The sequence below is a fragment of the Cucurbita pepo genome, chromosome LG19 (assembly GCF_002806865.2).
Source record: "Cucurbita pepo subsp. pepo cultivar mu-cu-16 chromosome LG19, ASM280686v2, whole genome shotgun sequence".
Taxonomy (NCBI): domain Eukaryota; kingdom Viridiplantae; phylum Streptophyta; class Magnoliopsida; order Cucurbitales; family Cucurbitaceae; genus Cucurbita; species Cucurbita pepo.
In genome coordinates, this window is record NC_036656.1 from 4,466,739 (window position 1) to 4,486,171 (window position 19,433).

General features: G+C 35.3%; 2 protein-coding genes across 2 annotated transcripts; both read right to left on the reverse strand.

Annotated features, from left to right (window-relative positions):
• Positions 1-2,399: 2,399 nt before the first annotated feature.
• LOC111781919 (BTB/POZ domain-containing protein At2g13690-like) lies at positions 2,400-9,023 on the reverse strand. Its single transcript, XM_023662651.1, has 2 exons — positions 7,844-9,023; positions 2,400-3,522 (listed from the first exon to the last, which is right to left on the reverse strand). The coding sequence occupies exons 1-2, from the start codon at positions 8,576-8,578 to the stop codon at positions 2,584-2,586; spliced, it is 1,674 nt and encodes a 557-aa protein (XP_023518419.1). The 5' UTR covers positions 8,579-9,023; the 3' UTR covers positions 2,400-2,583.
• Positions 9,024-10,661: 1,638 nt separating this feature from the next.
• Positions 10,662-17,394, reverse strand: LOC111781629 (NAC domain-containing protein 82-like). Its single transcript, XM_023662317.1, has 6 exons — positions 17,206-17,394; positions 16,181-16,711; positions 15,788-16,065; positions 15,137-15,532; positions 11,325-11,714; positions 10,662-11,217 (listed from the first exon to the last, which is right to left on the reverse strand). Exons 2-6 carry the CDS (start codon positions 16,335-16,337, stop codon positions 11,137-11,139), a joined length of 1,302 nt encoding a protein of 433 aa, XP_023518085.1. The 5' UTR covers positions 16,338-16,711; positions 17,206-17,394; the 3' UTR covers positions 10,662-11,136.
• Between the last annotated feature and the right edge of the window lie 2,039 nt (positions 17,395-19,433).

A 19,433-nucleotide genomic window follows, 5' to 3' on the forward strand; every position in this document is an offset into this window, starting at 1 on the left:
AATTGAAGCAAAATATCATGCAAATTAAATAAAATTAATTAGTGGCCAATTCCACATAATTAGCTCATGGAAATTACAGTGAAATCATTTAACAATCTTTTTAAAAAAGTTTAATAATTAAAATTGATTTAAAATAATTTATATTAAATTGTTTGGGTCAAATAAAAATCCAATCTACTTAGTTATTCGTGATTGATCTTAAAAATGATTATTTAAAAAAAAGGCTAATAGTACAAATTAAGCTTTTATTTATTCTTTTTAACTAAAAATATAATTTAATTAATTAAACACAGCTGCTAAAAATATGCTTAAAAACAAAGCAAGTTGTTTTTTTTTTTTATAATAAAATAATTAAAAAAAAAAAGAATTAAAAAAAGAAAATATCATGCGGAAATGAGTCCCAAAAGTAGATTGATTTGATCTGGTACACGTCCCACTTTTTAAAAAAATATTTTTTAAAATAAGAATAATAAAATAAATATTAAAAAAAAAAAAAAAAAAAAAAAAAGGTGTGGTGGAAATTAATATAATAATAAAAAATTTGTTGGGTTGTGGAAGCAGCCGCGTTTGAACGAGTCAAAATTACAGAGGAGACCTGATTGGGGACTCGGTCTGACCCTATTCCTAGACCTAGTCTTACACGTGGCATTTCTTTTTTTTTTAAATATATTATTATTTCAAAGGTAAATAAATGAATTAAATAAAACTTTGAAAGTCTTGTTTGGGTTGAGTTAAGAGACTTGAAATAGAAACCTAGTCAATGATGGGCCATTTCGTTTACATACATGCCATACATACATGCGTATATCGTACGTATAACATTAAATTTTAATTTCTACTTTAATTCAATTTATCATTTTAAAAGTTTTATTATCATCTCGGAAAAAATTAGTTAGTAAAGCTGTATTTTAATCATACTTTACAGGGTTTACCTCGAACAATATGAAATTGAAAAAGATGGATATATATATATATATATATATATATATATAACGATAATAAATTAATTAGACCAAAATATTTTTACAACAATTCTTCGAGTTAATATTTTGTGTTTTATTTTTTGAAAATGATTTTGACTTTTAGAAAAATTTGTGAAAATAAAAAACTATCTTTTAGAAACTNTTTTTTTTTTTTTTTTTTTTTTTTTTTTTTTTTTTTTTTTTTTTTTTTTTTTATAATTTAGATATAGTTTTAAAAAAATTTCTAAAAATAATTTGATGTATAATGCAAAAATATAAATTAATATACAATCGTAGTGGTTTTTTTAAAAAAAAAAAAAACAATTATGAAGATTTTATTATATAATGATTTTATTGATTAAAAACTCAAAGCATGTGGGACCCACTGGATTGAAAGATAAAAAGGAAGGAATGTTGTATGGGAGTCATAGAAAGTTATCTATTTTTTAAAAAATTTAATAATATTTTAAATATATAAAATATGATATTTTCTAAAAGATATTAATGCATATACTCAAGAGATTTAAATTAGAGATGTTCACGACTTGTCGGTCCTTACAGAATTTTCATAAATATATATATTTTTAGTGTGAAAGGCTATGATGTACAGTTGAAATTTAAATTTTTAAAAATTATATTATAGTAGAATTTTTTTTAGGGTTTTTTTAATATAAATAATATTGAAAAATGAAAATTGTCCAATAAAAATTCTTTCAAGTAATGGAAAAAAAAATCTTCCAAATTCCCTTTTCCATCTTTTCATTATTATTATTATTATTATTATTATTAAATAAATAAATAAACAAAACAAAACAAAAGGTTTGTAGAATTTCCAATGTCTTAAAAATGGTAAGATTTTGTAATTAAAGAAAAGGTCAAATGTATTAACAGTGATCCGATAAGGTTAAGATTTAAGGTTAAGGTTGTTGTCTCTCCCATTCAATGGGGATTGGAAATGTTTTCGAAAACTTGTTCTTGTCTTTCAAAATTGAGCGACAATTCATTTCCGACACAGAGTGGGTCAAGCAATTCAAGATCGCGTGTATACTTAAGTCTCTAGCCAGTAGATCGCGTGTATACTTAAGTCTCTAGCCAGTTTTAGAAAGCGGGGGCAGGGAGATTTAAAATAGCATAGAACTACGAACTACCCGTAGAGGGAGATTTAAGATATATGTTATTTTTAATAGGAGATCCCATGTCAGTTGGAGGAACGAAACATTTCTCATAGCGGGTCAAAACGGACGACAGAACGTTTTAAATGTGTGAGGCTAATGGTGATACATAAGAGGCCAAAACAGACAATATTTGCTAGTGATAAACTTTAATTATTACATTTAGAGTGTTCCTCACGAGTTTTTGTTGTTTTTAAAGAGCGTTTTTTGGTTGGTTGATCTGTTGTTTGGAGTAACAGAGTTTATGTTTTGAGACCCATTCAGCTGGGACAGATCCAACTCTATTATGAAAATTTACATAAACAATCTCATTAGCCCTTCTCTTAAGAACATAATTTTTCACAAATACAATCTCTAATAAATTATGAACTTGTCTGTTGCTCTAAAAGCATCCTATTGTTAACTTTCAAGTGTACACACAACTGCTTCACTTGTGGTGCAGGGACAGCTTACCTAGATTCAATGGAGTAGGTCTCCGATCCTCTAAGGAACGAACGACGCCACCATATTTGGAACGACTTGCTAAGATTAGGACACTCGGTACCACGCTTCGAGAAGAACCGACACCAGTCCATGAATAGCAAATGTTGTTGCTTCATAGGTAGAGTAAGCAATACCTGACCCATGGCTTCCTCCAGTAGTTTCATATCCAGTCCCTTTTTGCAGCGCTGTAACCAGCTGAAGTCTAGTAGCATTGGACCAAACCATGCCTGTAGCAGTCCCGACCGTGATTCTGAACGACAATTCAGTTTTCTCGTCCCCATTGCAATGAATAAGTAAGCTGAAACTCGACTGAGCTCGTACCGAACCATCGGTGAAGTGTTCTCGTGCATCCTAATCAGTTCTTTCTGATCTGCCCATATGTTGACGAATTCTTCAGCCATTTGCCAATCAAGTAAGATTTCAAGCAGCCAGTTGATGTTATCGACCTCCAGTGCGATTTGTTCGATTAATGGCTTCGGGGTTATATTCTTTAAGCATCTTTCGGGGGAGACGCTGTCCGAGGATCCCTTCAAGAGGCTGACTAAAGAAGCTATACAAGTATGGAAAACTGCATAAAGGTCTTCTTTACTAAGGTCTAGATGATGTTTCTCATAGACTGAGCTTTTGCACAGAAGGGCCTTGACTAAACACTTCAGTTCGTTCCTTGCAACGGAATTCGTACACGTGGAAATAGACCAAACAAGCTGTCTGGCTACACATTGCTGTGAAGTTACTGAGTCGAGCGAGCGTAATCTGGCCATGACGTCTCTACTCGTTGCATCGTCGAACTTGACTTTTAAGAACAGATTCCTTAGTTTCTCTTCTTCCTCTTCTGTCCAAGGCACGGCCTCTAAGTAGTTTAAACATGAAGCAACACACTTTGTGAACATGATACCTGCAGATACCTAAGTGATAAAAGATATTCCTTGTTAGTGCTAAAACTTATTTGATCTTCCCCAGAAGATTGGCCGAATTTCATAATACTAATGATATTATCAGATCATATGTTCTAATGCAATCAATATTGGTGGCATGCACATAGGTAATCAAATGACATAAAGGATACTACATCAAGTATTGACACATTCATTATGGTCATGTGTATGCTTGTCCATGGCGTGTTGCCCATGGCCGCATGCCCGTTGCATGCCAAAACACTTGTATTGTATCACTTTATTGCTTTCTTTTACCGCTTTCATGATGTATAGTTTCCTTATTGTATTTTCTAAGTGTACGATGTTTCGGCAGAATCATGTCTATGTTTGGTAGACTTGAAATGCCTCAGAATGTACTATAGGGGGATGCGACTAGTTGTCAACTATTCCTACCCAGAGTTATATGCTATCTAAGCCATTGTGTTGCCTTTTTCGCTTATAGCCTAAATATTGCTTTCTTCATTTCTTTCGATCTTGCTTTCGAACTCACTTTCTAAGACCTCTCTCTGCCCCCGTTTTCTAAAACCTTCTTCTTAAGCAGGGCTAGAGACTTGGGTATACGTTGTCCGACCAAAGGTGACATGAATTCGAGTTGGCTGACTCACCCAGTGGTGAGAGTGAGTGTGGTACAATCACTTACAAACATCCTATTGGACAATCAGACATTCCAACAGTTGCTAGACATGCACTAGCTGCTTGTTACGAACATTTAAACGATATTGAAAAATGCATCATATGCTTTTTGACACATGTCAAACATCTATGTTTAGAAAAATATACCTGTATTCAAAACTTGTGAACGTCAACCATTGTTAGACAGTTGAGCTACAGCGTTCAACGGTTTACTTTTACTTTGTTTAAGAAAAATAGTGACTGTAGAAAGGTCTATATGAAAAAAAACAACAAATATTGGTCTCATTTAATGACACCCGACATTGTTTCGAAGATTAGTGAGGAAGGATCGCTTAAGAATTCGGCTCTCTTGATGTAATGGCCATGGCATTTCCCTCTCAACTATGATTGTGGCATCCTTCGGCCCAAGCCCAAGCCCACCGCTCGCAGATATTGTCCTTTTTAGGCTCTCTTTCGGGTTTCCCCTCAAAGTTTTTAAAATGCGTCTGCTAGGGAGAGGTTTCCACACCCTTATAAAAAATGTTTCGTTCCCCTCTCCACTCGAGGCCGACGCTGACACTCGTTCCTCTCTCAAATCAATGTAGGATCTTATATTTTAACTGTGGGCAGCATTCATCTCTCTTAGTTCGGGAATTGGTGATTCTCGTAATGTGATCCTCAGGTCAAGTGTCTTTACTTCCAACTTTTTTCTCAGTTGATTGTTCCTTCAGTTTTGTCAAATTCCTCCCCGTTATCCTTAAAATCTTAAAAAAAGTAAATTTTTTTGCTTGACAAGGGGGAGGATTAACACCATTACCTTTACTGAGCATTTTCCTCAGTGGTTACAGGTTATTTGCACAGTTTAGAAGCAATTTGCATCAGTTCTGGAGATCTTGGTACTATATTACTCCAAATTTGTTTTCTAGAGAACTTTTAGCCTTGTGGTTGAATGTTGGACGAGATGCTGTTTCGTAAGGCTTTCCAAGATAGAGACAAGACTCGTTGGAAAAGAAATTGTTTCGTTACTTTGATATATACAGGTATGAGATCCCATATTGGTTGGAGAGGGGAACAAAACATTCCTTATGAGGGTGTGAAAATCTCTCCTTAGCAGACGCGTTTTAAAAATGTGAGACTGACGACGATATGTAACGGACCAAAGCGGACAATATCTATTAGCAGTGGGCTTGGGCTGTTACAAATGGTATCAGAGCTAGACACCAGGCAGTGTGCTAGTAGCAAGGATACTTGCCCCTAAGAGGGATGGATTGTGAGATCCCACATTGGTTGGAGAGGTGAACGAAACATTCTTTATAAAGATGTGAAAAACTCTCCCTAGTAGACGCGTTATAAAACTGTGAGGCTAACGGCGATATGTAATGGGCTAAAGCAGACAATATCTACTAGCGGTGGGCTTGAGCTGTTATAACAATAAGAGGACCTTGATCATATCCTCTAGAATTGCAACTTTTCTCGTGTTGTTTAGAGTTGTTTCTTCTAGGAGTTCGGCTTTAGCCTTGTTAGACCTCAAGGTAGTAGCGAGTTGTTCTTTGAGCATCTTTTTTCACCTTTTCGTGAGAAAGGGTTGTTTTTGTGGCAGACTCGGGTTCGTACTATTTTGTCGAGTTTGTGGAGTGAGAGAAAACAATAGAATCTTTAGAGGGCGGGAGAGATCTTTTAGTCATGTGTGGTCCCTTGTTAAATTCTATGTTTCTCTTTCGGGTTCGGTGTCAAGACTATTTTGTAACTATCGATAAATCTTATCCTACTTGATTGGAGCTCGTTTTTTGTAACTCGACTCCCCCTCTTCTATATTGTATGCTCATGTATTCTTTCATTTTTTCTCAATGAAAGTTCGGTATTTCATTTAAAATATATCGATATTTCATTAAATGTGTCCTACTGGATCGGAAATAACTTGTCCCGATCGTCAACGTAAGATCTAGTTTGTAAAAACTGAAGCAGCATATACTACATGTGGTGTGTATGTGGTGGGGGGGAGCTTTAGTTTAACACAAGCGAAGTACTCCTACACAACTCGGACCGTCCTATATACAAGAAACCTCGTACCATGACAAGGTTCACGTAGGGATGAAACTAACACAACTTACAAGGCTTAACGGGGTTGTCACGAATCCAGCTTAAAAAGCTTCAGATATAAGCACACAACTCAACTCAACTCGCAGGCACAACGAATACAAATGGTTAGCTAAATGCCCTCTTGGAAAGATAAGCCATCAGTCAACGGTACAATGGTTGGATCAGGTCAATTAGGTGCGGGACGGTATTTCACTAAGTTGGACAAGTATTCCAGTATTTTTAAGCGCGAGGGTTACTACTTCACGATATCAAGGATGTTTTGGGTTTTCGATCTAGTCAAATCGGCCTAAGGGGCCATCATCTGCTGTTCCAGTTTGATATCTGAAGAAAAAGGACATTGGAACCATTGAGCTGCTCGATTGGGTTTTTTTTTCATTTCAATGTTCAACAGAAAACCATAGTCCAGCCCTATTAACATTTGATGGTTGTTTTGAAGGATATTTCTACAAATGACCGTAGTAGGTGGGTTCGAGAGAATTTGTGAGATCCTACATTGATTGGAGAGGAGAACGAAGCATTCTTTAAAATAGTGTGGAAACCTCTTCCTAGCAGACGCATTATAAAACCTTGAGGGGAAGCCCGGAGGGAAAAGCCTAAAGAGAACAATATCTACGGGTGGTGAGCTTGGGTTGTTATAAATGGTATCAGAGTTAAACATTGGACGGTGTGCTAGCGAGGACACTGAGCCCCAAAGGGGGTGGATACCGGCTGATGTGCCAACGATGAAGCTGAACCCTGAAGGGGAGTGGACACTGGGCGATGTGCCAGCAATGAAGCTGAGCCCCGAAGGGGATTGGACACTGGGCGGTGTGCCAGCAATGAAGCTAAGTCCCGAAGGAGATTGGACACTGGGCGGTGTACCAGCAATGAAGCTAAGCCCTGAAGGGGATTGGACACTGGGCGGTGTGCCAACAATGAAGCTAACCCCGTAGGGGATTGGACACTGGGCAGTGTGCCAGCAATGAAACTAAGTCAAGAAGGGGATTGGACACTGGGCAGTGTGCCAACAATAAAGCTAAGCCCCGAAGGGGATTGGACACTAGGTGGTGTGCCAGCGAGAATGCTGAGCCCCGAATGGAGGTGGATTGTGAGATCTCACATCGATCAGAAAGGGGAACGCGTGCCAACGACGACGCTGATCCTGAGGGGGGAGGGGTGGATTGTGAGATCTCACATCAATTGGAAAGGGAAACGAGTGCCAGCGGCGACGCTGATCCCAAAGGGGATGGGTGGATTGTGAGATCCCACATCGACGAAACATTCTTTAGGGGATGGGTGGATTGTGAGATCCCACATCGACGAAACATTCTTTATAAGGGTGTGGAAACCTCAATATCTGCTAGCGGTGAGCTTAGATTGTTACAAAATTTGACCTCTAATATCACCAATGAGTCCAAATTCTTTCAGATGTACAGTTCTTAAGGTGACTTCACGCTATAAGATCACTATTGGCCCCAAAGTCCCAACCCCCCGCAAGCTTATTCTTAACCAAGCACACATGGATGAACAAATTTGATATCAAATCATAAACCAAAAGGACAAAGAACACACTAATAATGGAGAGTACAAAGGCACTAACCTCAAGTATGTCAATAGCCCGGTAGACGCCGACCTTCACGAGCCATTTTGAAATATCATCCTCAAACATAAGCTCAATAGTGTCCCTAAACACCCCCAAGTTATCCACCTCAGGAACTTCAATTCTACACAATTTAGAACGCGAAGGGCTGCCATTTGGTGCTAAATCCTTCTTATGTTTCACAATCAGCTCAGAAAAAACCTCTGAATTAGCACACAATGCCTCTGAATTCAACTCCAAAACCAAGCAGCCGCCGTTTTTTCCCCTCAAATTCAATCTCACATCAAACACATCCTTCTTATCATATCCAGCAATCGAACCAGTGCGGGACAAGCTAGCTGGAGGATCGCGATATTTCTCCTTTGGGGCTCGAAAGCTTTCAACTCGCGGTTGGATGATCGAATCGATAACTGCAGAGTTCTCCGTGCCCATTTCTTGAGCCAAACCCTCAACATTCTGGTCGGAATCAATCGGCGAAACCCTCCCCGGAGACAAGATCCTTCGAGGGTCAATCCGACCGACCAAACCCAACCCAGATTTGGAGCTCTGAGGCGAATTGGGCACAGAGATATTAGGTTTCGCTACACTCTCCGACTTATTTCGAGGGGTTTTAGACCGAGAAATCACGAAGTTATCGGGACTGGACGGCGGCACCGCAAATGAACAACACCAAGATCTCCGACGAGAACGAGGCTCCCAAACTGAGCCGGGTTTTTTCCGGGAAGAATCCTCCATGGAAGGCGGATCGGAGGCGAAACCCAGATGGGAATTACAGAGAGAAGAAGAAATCGAGCGAGAGAGAGAGAGAGAAGAAGAATAAAAGGGTTTGTAGGGAATCGATTACTGAACGAGAAATAGGGGAGAAAAGAGGGTAAGATGAAATGGGTTGGGCGCTTTTGGGTTGTTTTTTCTTTCCGTTACGCTCATGAAAGTTTGGGGAATCGCGAGGTTTGGAGCTTAGTTCGGTATGTTAGTTTAATGGCGGATTACAGAGAGAGGGAATTAATAAAATGAAAAAGAAAACAAAACCCATCTGTCAGATTAAGAACACAATTGGGTAAAGATAAAAGGAAATTGATTTGGATTGGAATCGCGTTGAGGTCTCTCCATCTTCTTGGATTCCCAAGAAAATAAAAACAGCTTTTTTTTAATGGAAAATGATAAAGAAAAGAGAAAAGAAAAAGGGAAAGTTGAAGGAACTCTCACTGCTACGCAATGTCCCTTCAAATGTCTCATCTTAGTAATCAAAATATCGTGTGTATTTGAGGTGAATAATTAAATTAAGAAATGAATGAAGTGGGTGGGAGGTGAAATGGGCACACAAAGAATTTTGGAATCTACATTTATAAAGGCTATTTATTAGAGAAAGGCATCATTATTATTAACCACATTCCTTTCTAATATTATTCTTGAGTTCATTATGGCTTTATAATAACACTTCTCAAAATTAAAACAATTATATATATATATATATATATATATATATATATATATCTAAGAGAAAAAAATTCTAACCATTTTAAAAAATTATATTCATAAATGCAATGATTTGTGTTTAATTCAGAAAATAATTTTTAAAATTTATTTCACCAAAAAAAAAAAAAATCACACGAGAAAAGATGACTTCATTAGCACCCACAACCAGGTGCTAATAGATTAGTTCGAGTCTAGTGTTAAGTTAATAATTATTGTTAAATAAAAATATTTCTTTTAATAAAAATATAATATGAATAAGTAAAATACATTTTAAATATTTAAATTTTATTTTTAAGAATATTAAGGAATAAATAATAAGAATAATTATGAAACTAAATAAAATTATAATAAATATATATAGATTATTGTTGATATTTAAAAAAAAAAATTAAAATTTTATTATTAAAACCAATCTAAATATTTTGATAATCCTACCAAAACCAAAATAATAATTGGATAATCCTACCAAAACTACAAGGATTAAGTTAAGATTGGATTCTCTTTCAACAACCCTACCTTTTGTTATTTTTTTAGAATTGTTTTTAGAAAAAATCAACTTTAATTCTTTAAAGAAAATTTATTAATAATTTACGGTTTATAATACTACCAGATTTTAAAAACTAATAAAATTATAGAATTATAAGTTATTATACGATCAAAGTATGAAGTAATTGAAGAAGAAAATGAAGGAGCTGTGGGTGAAGAACTTTGAGAAGAACAATTAAAAAACACATGGTGCCCTGCAAAATCTTAACAAGCAACACCATTTATGGGGAAGTTTTCACAAATGGAGAAATATACTTTCGTATGAACAAGGAGTGGAATAAAATAGTCAATGGAGGTCCGTGGAGCTTTGAGAAAGAATTCAAATATATATCAACAAGCTTGATTAAAGTAGGATCTCCATGGCAGACGAAGTTTGGACCTCGATATAGTACGGAAAACTACTAGACTTCTGTTATGGGTGTGGAAGGATAAGCCAGGAAGAAAACACGAAATATTGGCAATCTTCTCTATCTAATGAATGGGAGTCCACTTTGAAATCGTCCGCCCTTGTGGCAGGAACTTTGAGGATAACAAATGAGGATCAACGAGGCTGGGTTTCAGCCCCGCTTGAACGCCCAAGGTTCGGGAAATCTTCAAACGGTCCAGGCATTTTACCACGAGGGCCGTAGGCAAAATCCCCTTGTGGTTTTTGTTTCCAAAACTAAATGTGATGATAGAATAATCATCCATTCAAACTTGAGCTGAGTTTTGATAGTTGTGGTAAGAGCTGGAGATTCATGCATTTATGGAACAAATGAAAGAGCAAATTCAGAACTATTTAAAAGAAAAAAACCAATTCAACACGAAAATCAAAATAATATCATAAAAAGTCCCAAATGGCCAATCTTCCTTATGGTAAAAGATTGAATACTTCGGTTTGTCCAATAAAACTAAACAGCTTTCACAAACCTGTAAGAGCAGTAGCAGTGGTCATCCATTTCCTAATTAGAAAATCTGCCACCACAATCGCTATTATTCTCAGTCTAGACATTCATTTGATAAAGGAGGCAGCATAGATGTGTGAGAGAGCCTATCCTACTCATCTCAACACAAAAAATAATTATTCACAATCAGTCACGGAAATCCCTGCAGTAAAGTTCTTCACAATAGATAATCTTAAATTACTAGAAGGTTCTTATAAGGAATTTATACTGTATGATGCTTACAGATTCCTTTTCAGATCAGGATTGTAGCTGCTGCATCAGTGCAATTATGGCATTGAAATGATAAAACCAGACGTCCTCTTCAAAGGCTTTTTAATATGGACTACCTTAATGGGAGTTCCAATCAAATTTTGGCCAGGAAGCTTCAAAGCCATTACATCCCTCATTTGAGTTGGGAGGAACGTTTTCCTGAAACGTTCACATGTTCAATTTAAGTAAAAAGAAATGATAAATTAAACAGTGAGGTTTGTTATTTAAAAGTTCAGAAAATTTCACCCATTTTGTGGATTATGTACCTGCAGCCCAGCAAACTGGCTGGAACCAGAGATGTGTGCATCAGGGTATCCAGGATTATAGGCAGCTCCAAAAGAACTAAATGGGAAACCCGGCTCATTAACGCTATCGCGATTGCATGTAGCATTAAGATCATTCAGCTCCAAGAATGACATTGGGTCCTGGTAATTTGGACTCAACGGAATGTCAAGATCAGTCAGCTCCAAGAATGACATTGGGTCTGAACTAACAATTGCTCTGTCAATTGGAAACGTTGAACTATGTATCACTTGATGGTCAGTGATATAACCATTCCCATTTCCATTAAATGCATCAGACCAGCCGTCTATATTTTCTAAACCTTCAAAAATAGTATCAATTCGATCTGCATTATTTGAAGCAGCAACAGTAGCCTGTAAATCACAAAGACATGTTCTGTAGTGTTAGGAGATATCGCACGAGAGTACAACCCCATCAATAACAGATAAAAACCCAAATCACCATGACTCGACATAAGTTAAAAAATTAAACCCAAGCCTATTTCTACTTCTTCTGTTAGATTCCTGCTTTCATCTTGTCATGGTTGTTAAGTTTTCACCAGTATCTTCAAAGAAAATTGTGCTCTAAGGCAACAAAAAAGGAAAGAAGATGGATGCATTTAATAAAATAGTAAAACATATATTATCTGCAGAAATTATATGCAAAATTAGTACTCAATATTTAAAGATCATAACACACAGTGGTAAAAATGGATCATTACTTTTATTGATGACCACACACGTCTATCTAGGGTCTATTTAATGACAAAAGATCAGAAGTGAGATTTTTTTCAAACATTTCAAAAATATGATTGAAACCGAATTTAAAACGAAGGTCAGCAGCAACTATGTTTTTTTTTTTTTTTTTTTTTTTCTGGGCACCAGTGGAGGAGAAGATTAACTCTAGGCATATGGGTTGGGGCAACTTCTTGCGTTCAAGAGGAGGAAGACGTACCCTAGCTAATGTAATCTTGTTTAGTATCCCATTTATTTCCTTATAATCTTTCAATACATTGAAGATTTTAAAAAAGTTAGAGACGATTATTCGCGACTTCTTTTGGAAAGGTGCCTCTAAAGATAGTTGTAGTATTTTGGTGAAATGGAAGGCCACCTCCTTTCCCATTTGTAAAGGTGGCCTTGAGTTGGGGAGCAAAACACTAAGTTTATTAGCTAGATAAGGTTGGAGAAATTTGAAGGAGGGGCATTGTCTTTGGAAAAAGGTTATTGCAAGTCATTATTTGCCCAAGGAGGCAATAAAAAACCTATAGGCAATCAAAAGGAACTTGGAAGTCCATACTTAAAGCCGGTTGTATAGCTGATAAATGGTACAAAACTATTTGAGCAAATGTGATAGAATTCAATTTTAGGAGGATTTATGGGTTGGTGATAGAGCTCTCAGGTTCTCCCTCCCGAGACTCTATAACATAACAACTACAAAGGAGAGTGTGGTCTGTCATTGTTGGTTTGAATCTTTAAACAATTGTCTCGTGCTTGTTAGATGGAACTTAACCGATGAGGAAGCTCTTGAATGGGCAACTGTACATTCACATGTTGGAGTCAATCAAACTATCTACTAGAGAAGACTAAATAATGATTTCTCCAAAATGATGGTTGTTTTACGATGAGATCCTTAACTCTAGCATAAAATGATTTTCGAGTCCCCATTGATGTTGAGATGACCAAGGCCATCTAGAGAGCCAAGGTTAAGAGGAAAATGAAGTTCTAATTTTTTCTTCCCTGTGAGTTCCCATAAAAGGCAACTTCACATTCCATGTTGGAGCCAATCAGTCTCATTAAGAGAAGACTCTAAAGGTGATCCCTCCAAAACGACAGTTCCTTCACCGTGAGATCTTCATCTCTTGCTTTGAATGATTATTGAGCCCTCATTGATGCTTAGATGACCAAGGCCATATAGAAAGTCAAGGCCCTGAGGAAAGTGAAGTTCTTTTTATTTTTTTATTTTTTTTATGGTTCTCGTACAAGGGAAAAACTTAATACAACATGTGCTTTAAAGGAGACGGTTGGTTCGGTACTTTTTTTCCCAATTGGTGGTGTGTCATGTACAATGAACTAAGAAAATTACTTTAAACTCCTCTTTTTCATCTATTGACCTATTTGGGGAAGAAAATTGCCAGTGTTTTGTTCGAATTGGTGCTTCCTTAATAGAGTTAATGAGGAAGTTATACAGCTATTTTTTGGAACTCCCTTAGGAAAAGACTAGAATATTGTGGTTGAAAGTCATTGTGAAAGTTGCAGAATGAAAGAAACCATAAGGTCTCCAAAGAGAAAACACGTAGTCTCGGAGTTATGGGATTCCATTAGGCTACTTTTCTCTCTGTAATTTTTTTTTCTTTGTAATTATGATCTTGTCCATATTATTGCCAATTATGTGTCCTACTTGTAACCCTTTGACTTAGTGAGTATCTCTATCTCCCCTTTCGTATACTCGTCTAAGCAAAATCATGGCTTTTTGTTTCTCATATATATATATATATAAATAAATAAAAAATAAAAAATAAAAAAAAAAAAGAAGAAAAAAATTCATTGTTTTGGGAATTTGACTACAAGTTCAAACTTTTCTTTAAGAAAGTGGAACCAATAATAAAGAAATTGTGAAGAAACAAGCATAAATTTTAAAAACATAAGACTAAAAACGAAGTCATTGTTAAACGAGACTTAACAGAAAACACAACTTGACACCTAGGTGTCAGACTTAGAGTAGATTCTTCCAATTCATTCGATTCTTCCTCACCATTTTCTTACTTCTTATATTCATTTACTTAGATCAGTTCTTCTTAATCAAAGAATATGGGAGATGAATCAAATAAACAAGGAATTAAAGAAGAAGAATCCAAGAAAGTTTCCACTTTGTGAGGGAAGATAAGCATTTGGGACACCATGAACATCTTTCATGGCAACTGAAAGGCACAAAAGGAAACATCAATAACCAACCAGCAGGTAGACTTGAAATTGACTCGTTAATACCAAATGGCTGCATCAAAGAAGGCCAAGGTTTCTTGACTCGTTAATACCAAATGGCTTTCTTAACAATAGTTTCAAATGTTATTAGCATGACTTACCTCCCAATTGTTAGGAACTGNAAAAAAAAAAAAAAAAAAAAAAAAAAAAAAAAAAAAAAAAAAAAAAAAAAAAAAAAACACTAAAAGATAGGTCTATTACTTGTTTTTTTCTTTTTTTCTTTTTATTTTTAAATTTCTACAAGTGTTGTTGAGTTAAGTTGAGAAGAAAACTAAAAAGATTCTAAATCTTACGTAGGTAGTCACTAAGATTTCAGCTCTTCCATGCATCCTCCTATACTTTTTCACTAGCCACATTTACCACTAGGCCAACACATGATGATTTAAGGTCTAGTACTTTAGATCCATCTATTTTGTGGTAACTTGAAATTATACGTTATGTTGTTCAAACAAACTCTTGAAATCTAATCAATTCAGATGCAGAGAATAGAATTATGCAATGAAGACAATATAGTGATGCAGGGTGTATGGGTAATAGAAACCAAAAGCTACTAAATTATGCAATGAAGACAATATAGTGATGTAGGGTGTATAGGCAATAGAAACCAAGAGCTACTAGATGCTTTTAATCGCCAAGAATCTGAATGCACAGTACCAAAATGCATCTTCTACTGTTCAGTAAATGTCAAATTTCTAGACTAATAGGATAGTTGTTAAAAGAAGATAAGAAACTTTATAGCATCAAGGAGAAAATTTGAACAATTCTTTCATCAGATTCAAATTAAGAAAACAAAGAAATGCTAAGGCAGCAAAGTGCACCTGAAATCCATTAGCATCGTTAAAGTTTGAGTTTCCGTCGGGAAAAAGTTCTTCCATAGTAATCCCATCATTCATGTTATCTAAATTCTGAGGCATCTCCACTGGAGCAACACTCCCGCATGCAATTTGAGGAATCTCCTTCGAAGTAGATGCCAAATTTTCAGTAATATAGGATGCAGACGAACAACCAAAAATGTTACTCGGTGCTGTAGAGGTGCCTGGAGCAAATGAATTTGATGGCTCTGTACTAGGTAGTACTGACAGACCGGAAGGATTATCAACGTCCTCTGGATCGTCAGAATCCCAATCTTCCTCTATAAATGGTGCTCCATACTGGGCACCGTTTCTTGGACCTGGACCATCCTTCTGAAATATTACGCAGAGAACGTATGCATCCTGGCATAGGAAACATGATTACATTGGTATCACAGGTATCACTTCCATTAATCATTTTATATTTTGTTACACATCACTTTTTATAAATTGACACACTCCAGGCAACAATTGCAGTTACAAGAAGTGATAACCAAGTATTACATATGTGCTGCACATTCAAAGTTTAAACCACAACATCAACTCTAAAGACTAAAACAACCACTGGAAAGAAGTAAATTTCAAGGTTATGGAATCGAAGTTCTAAAGATTGATTACCTGAGCAACATTTTGTAACGACAGTTTCTTTTCTTCAATTCGGTACTCGTGCATGACCCAATTAGTGGGATCCCCTTTTGGTGCTTTACCTCTAAAAAATGTCAAAGTCTTAATCTGCCCAACATCTTCATTATTGCAAGACACAGGCCTATCCTTTCCAGTACTTTTCCAAAACCCAAATTTAGTGCCACGATTCATACGAGCCCCGCTTGCATACTTTCTTTCTCTTGGACAAAAGAAGTACCATTTTAGGTCTCCACTTTTCATACACGATTTATCTGAAAAATAAACAATCCAGTTTCCTTATGAAGCATATAGTGGTGTCGGCAACAAGCAAATATGATCGATAAATAAAACGAAGATAGGCCACAACAGATAAAAACAAGCAAGTACCTGGAAGATCCCAGGGCGCATATTTGTATATGTCTAACTCAGAAATGACTCCCCTAGGAAGCTTCTTCTGCATTACTTTCCTTTTTAGATAGAACATTACCAACTCAACATGAGTTGGCTGAAACCGAAACCCAGGAGGTTGTGAACTTCTTTTCATTGTAAATCTAGAGACTTCAGTACTGTGTATACACTGTGAAGCTCGTATAAACAACTTCCCACGAGCAGGATGGAAAAAAATCTTAATTTTCTCGTATCTCGATCAGCTTAAAACGAAGAGCTCTCAAAACAAGTGTTATAAAAAAGAAGAATATACCCAAATGTTGAATCCAATCCTCAAATAGCTTCGTATGTTTTCCTCTCCACAAAAAAGAAGGTGGGAAAGGAGAGAAACAAAATTAGACGTCAAGTCCAGTGACGAAACAAGATCTTCCACAGGCACCACAATCTCCCCCGGTTCATGAAACAAAAATCATATGGTCTAGACGAGTTCTTCCTCTGGAGTTCAAAATACATTGGTATGCTATGAAAACCCTGTTTTGAAGAACATTAGACGCAGTGATGACACATTAGGCAACGATACTTCAAAAAACGTTCGATCACTTAACAAAACTATCATCGTTGAGCCAAATAAGGAGTGAGATATTCATTCAAAACGATTCACAAATTACCACACAACAGTTTCCACAGAAGACGAGACAGAACAAAACAACACGCCTTTCGCAAATAGAGCAATCAAAACAACCGAAAAAACACATTACTAAACACGAACATCGAATTAACAGCTGCAGAATCAAAACAGAGCATTCCAACGCTGATCAAAAGGGTATTAAGAAAATGCAGAGAATAATCCAGGGAAACCCTCGTTTTTTTGAACCAAGTAGAAAGCTACCAACGAAGTCAACTCAAGAACAGAAACAACGAAAACCTAGAAATCCCCATAGGCGATCATAAACACCAAGCATCATCTCATCGCCATGGGTAAACGATATGAACAGATTTTGAAAGAAAACCCCAATAAACCATACCGGATTAGCGAGGAAGAGAAGGGGGGGAGAAACGGAGATGGAGAAGGAAAGCCGCCACGAACGGATTAAAGAGAGAGGGAGAAGGGGAGTAGTAGCGTAAGAGGGAAGAATTAAGGCGGAAGAGAGCTTATATATACATGGAGGTTAGCAGAGATCAGTGCCTTGCTGTGGAAGGGGGGTGAAGAGGATCTACGTGCAACGCTGGAAATATATTTTTCTTTTTTTATTTCCCAAAATATCGTAAACCTTTCTTTCTTTTTTTTTTTTCTTTTTTTTCTTTTATTACAAAAATGAGAAATGGGATTTTCTTTTTCTAAATTATAAAAATACTCTTATTTATATCATTTTCATTTATTTTTATATAATTATATTTTGAGAACAAAAAATCATTATATAAAGATTTTTTAAAAATAAATGACAAAGTTTAAAGTTTTTTATTAATATAAATGAGTGTTTTTTAATAATAAAATATATTTTTAAATTTCTAATATTTATGTGTTGAATTTAAATTCTAAATTACATTTTAACCTTATAAAATATGAAGGAGAAACGAGATTTATATATATTTTTTACTTTAATTATCCATAACTCGAAAAATATTAGGTTATATAAATTAATGTAAAAGTTATAATTAAAAAGTTTTAAACATTAAGGAAAAAAAAACATATATACATTAAATTATATTTCAAAACACGAACTCCATAGTGTAAATAAATAATATATTTTAATTTAAAATAAAGGAAGGCAATGATTTTTTATTTTTATTTTTTAAATTATAGAGACTCAATTGAAAAAAAAATAAGTAAAGAAATTAATTAATAAAATAAAAAAATTAATGGATTATGATTATTTAGTCTACATTTATTTTGATATTATAATAGTATTAGATGTTGGATTATATGATAAAGGTGCCAAAAAAGCTCAACTAATATTATTAATATTTAATTATGGAAAAAAATGTGACATTTCAAAAGATATTATTATTTATGAGTTTTATTTTCGATTCTGTACGGCACATTTTGACCCAAACTAGTCGGCAAGAATCTCACAAACAATTTCCATTTCATTTCATTTCATTTTCACCCAATTAAATAATTATGGCAAAATTAATTTTTTTANAAAAAAAAAAAAAAAAAAAAAAAAAAAAAAAAAAAAAAATCACATCAATAATTCCGAAAAAATCGAATATGAATCTTATTTACAATAAATTTCAACACAAATTCATCACTATTATCGTGCTAAAATTTGAGAACTCTTTTACCGACTTCAAGAGAAAGAATGTATATCACTTATTGTCGACTTATACTCACTTTGGCACTTGATAAAACCTAATACATTATATAGGTGAGTTGTGAAAAGTACCGACTGATATAAAAATTAACTCGAGTTCTTGGAGTTCACAAACTTTAAGCTTACGAGTATTCCCTTGGCACCTTATAACAAAATATAACGACTTGAACCTTAGAGATCTTGGAGTTGCTACACATACAAAACTAGAATTTTAACCAAGATCACATTCGAAAGATATAATCACAATTCAAATAATGAAAGGAAAAGTGTTAAATTACAACGTTAGTCGGTATGATTTGCAAAAACTTAGATTTTAGTTCTGGTGGTTTTAAACGTTAGAAACAATCATTATAGTTCAAACTCTCATGCATAGTCCCACAATAAGGACCGTTCATGAGATTTTATCAAACTATAAAAACGAGATTCTAACCTTTAAATTCACAAGAACCAAGTTCTAGTTTTCTCCGAATCAATGGTATCGACCTTTTAAGAGCTCAGAAATCTATCAACCAAGCCTATCTGATAGCAATTTCATATGGTGTTATAAAAAGTTCATACATAAAGCTAACAGACTTTACCAGTGAGATCTAGCAATTCAAGGCTATGGCTGAGCGTGCTAACAAAGTGAAGTACACCAAACTAAAGGATTTATAATCATGGAGGAGCTAAAGCAAGGATCAGAAAGCATTTAGTAACATGAAAAACCTGCATAATAAATAAGTGAAGTGTAAAAGTTATTCTCCACCTTAAGTCTTTGCCTTCTACGAAAGTTCATATTTTGCCTCTGATCAAAGCTGATGGGACAGTCGAAATTTAAGAATTTAAGCTGATAATCCGCTTGCATAGATCGCTAACAATAGAATATCAACGAACACGAATCCTGTCAAATATTTCACATTTTCTATGATCATTTCTAGCAAATTTATAAATATAAATAA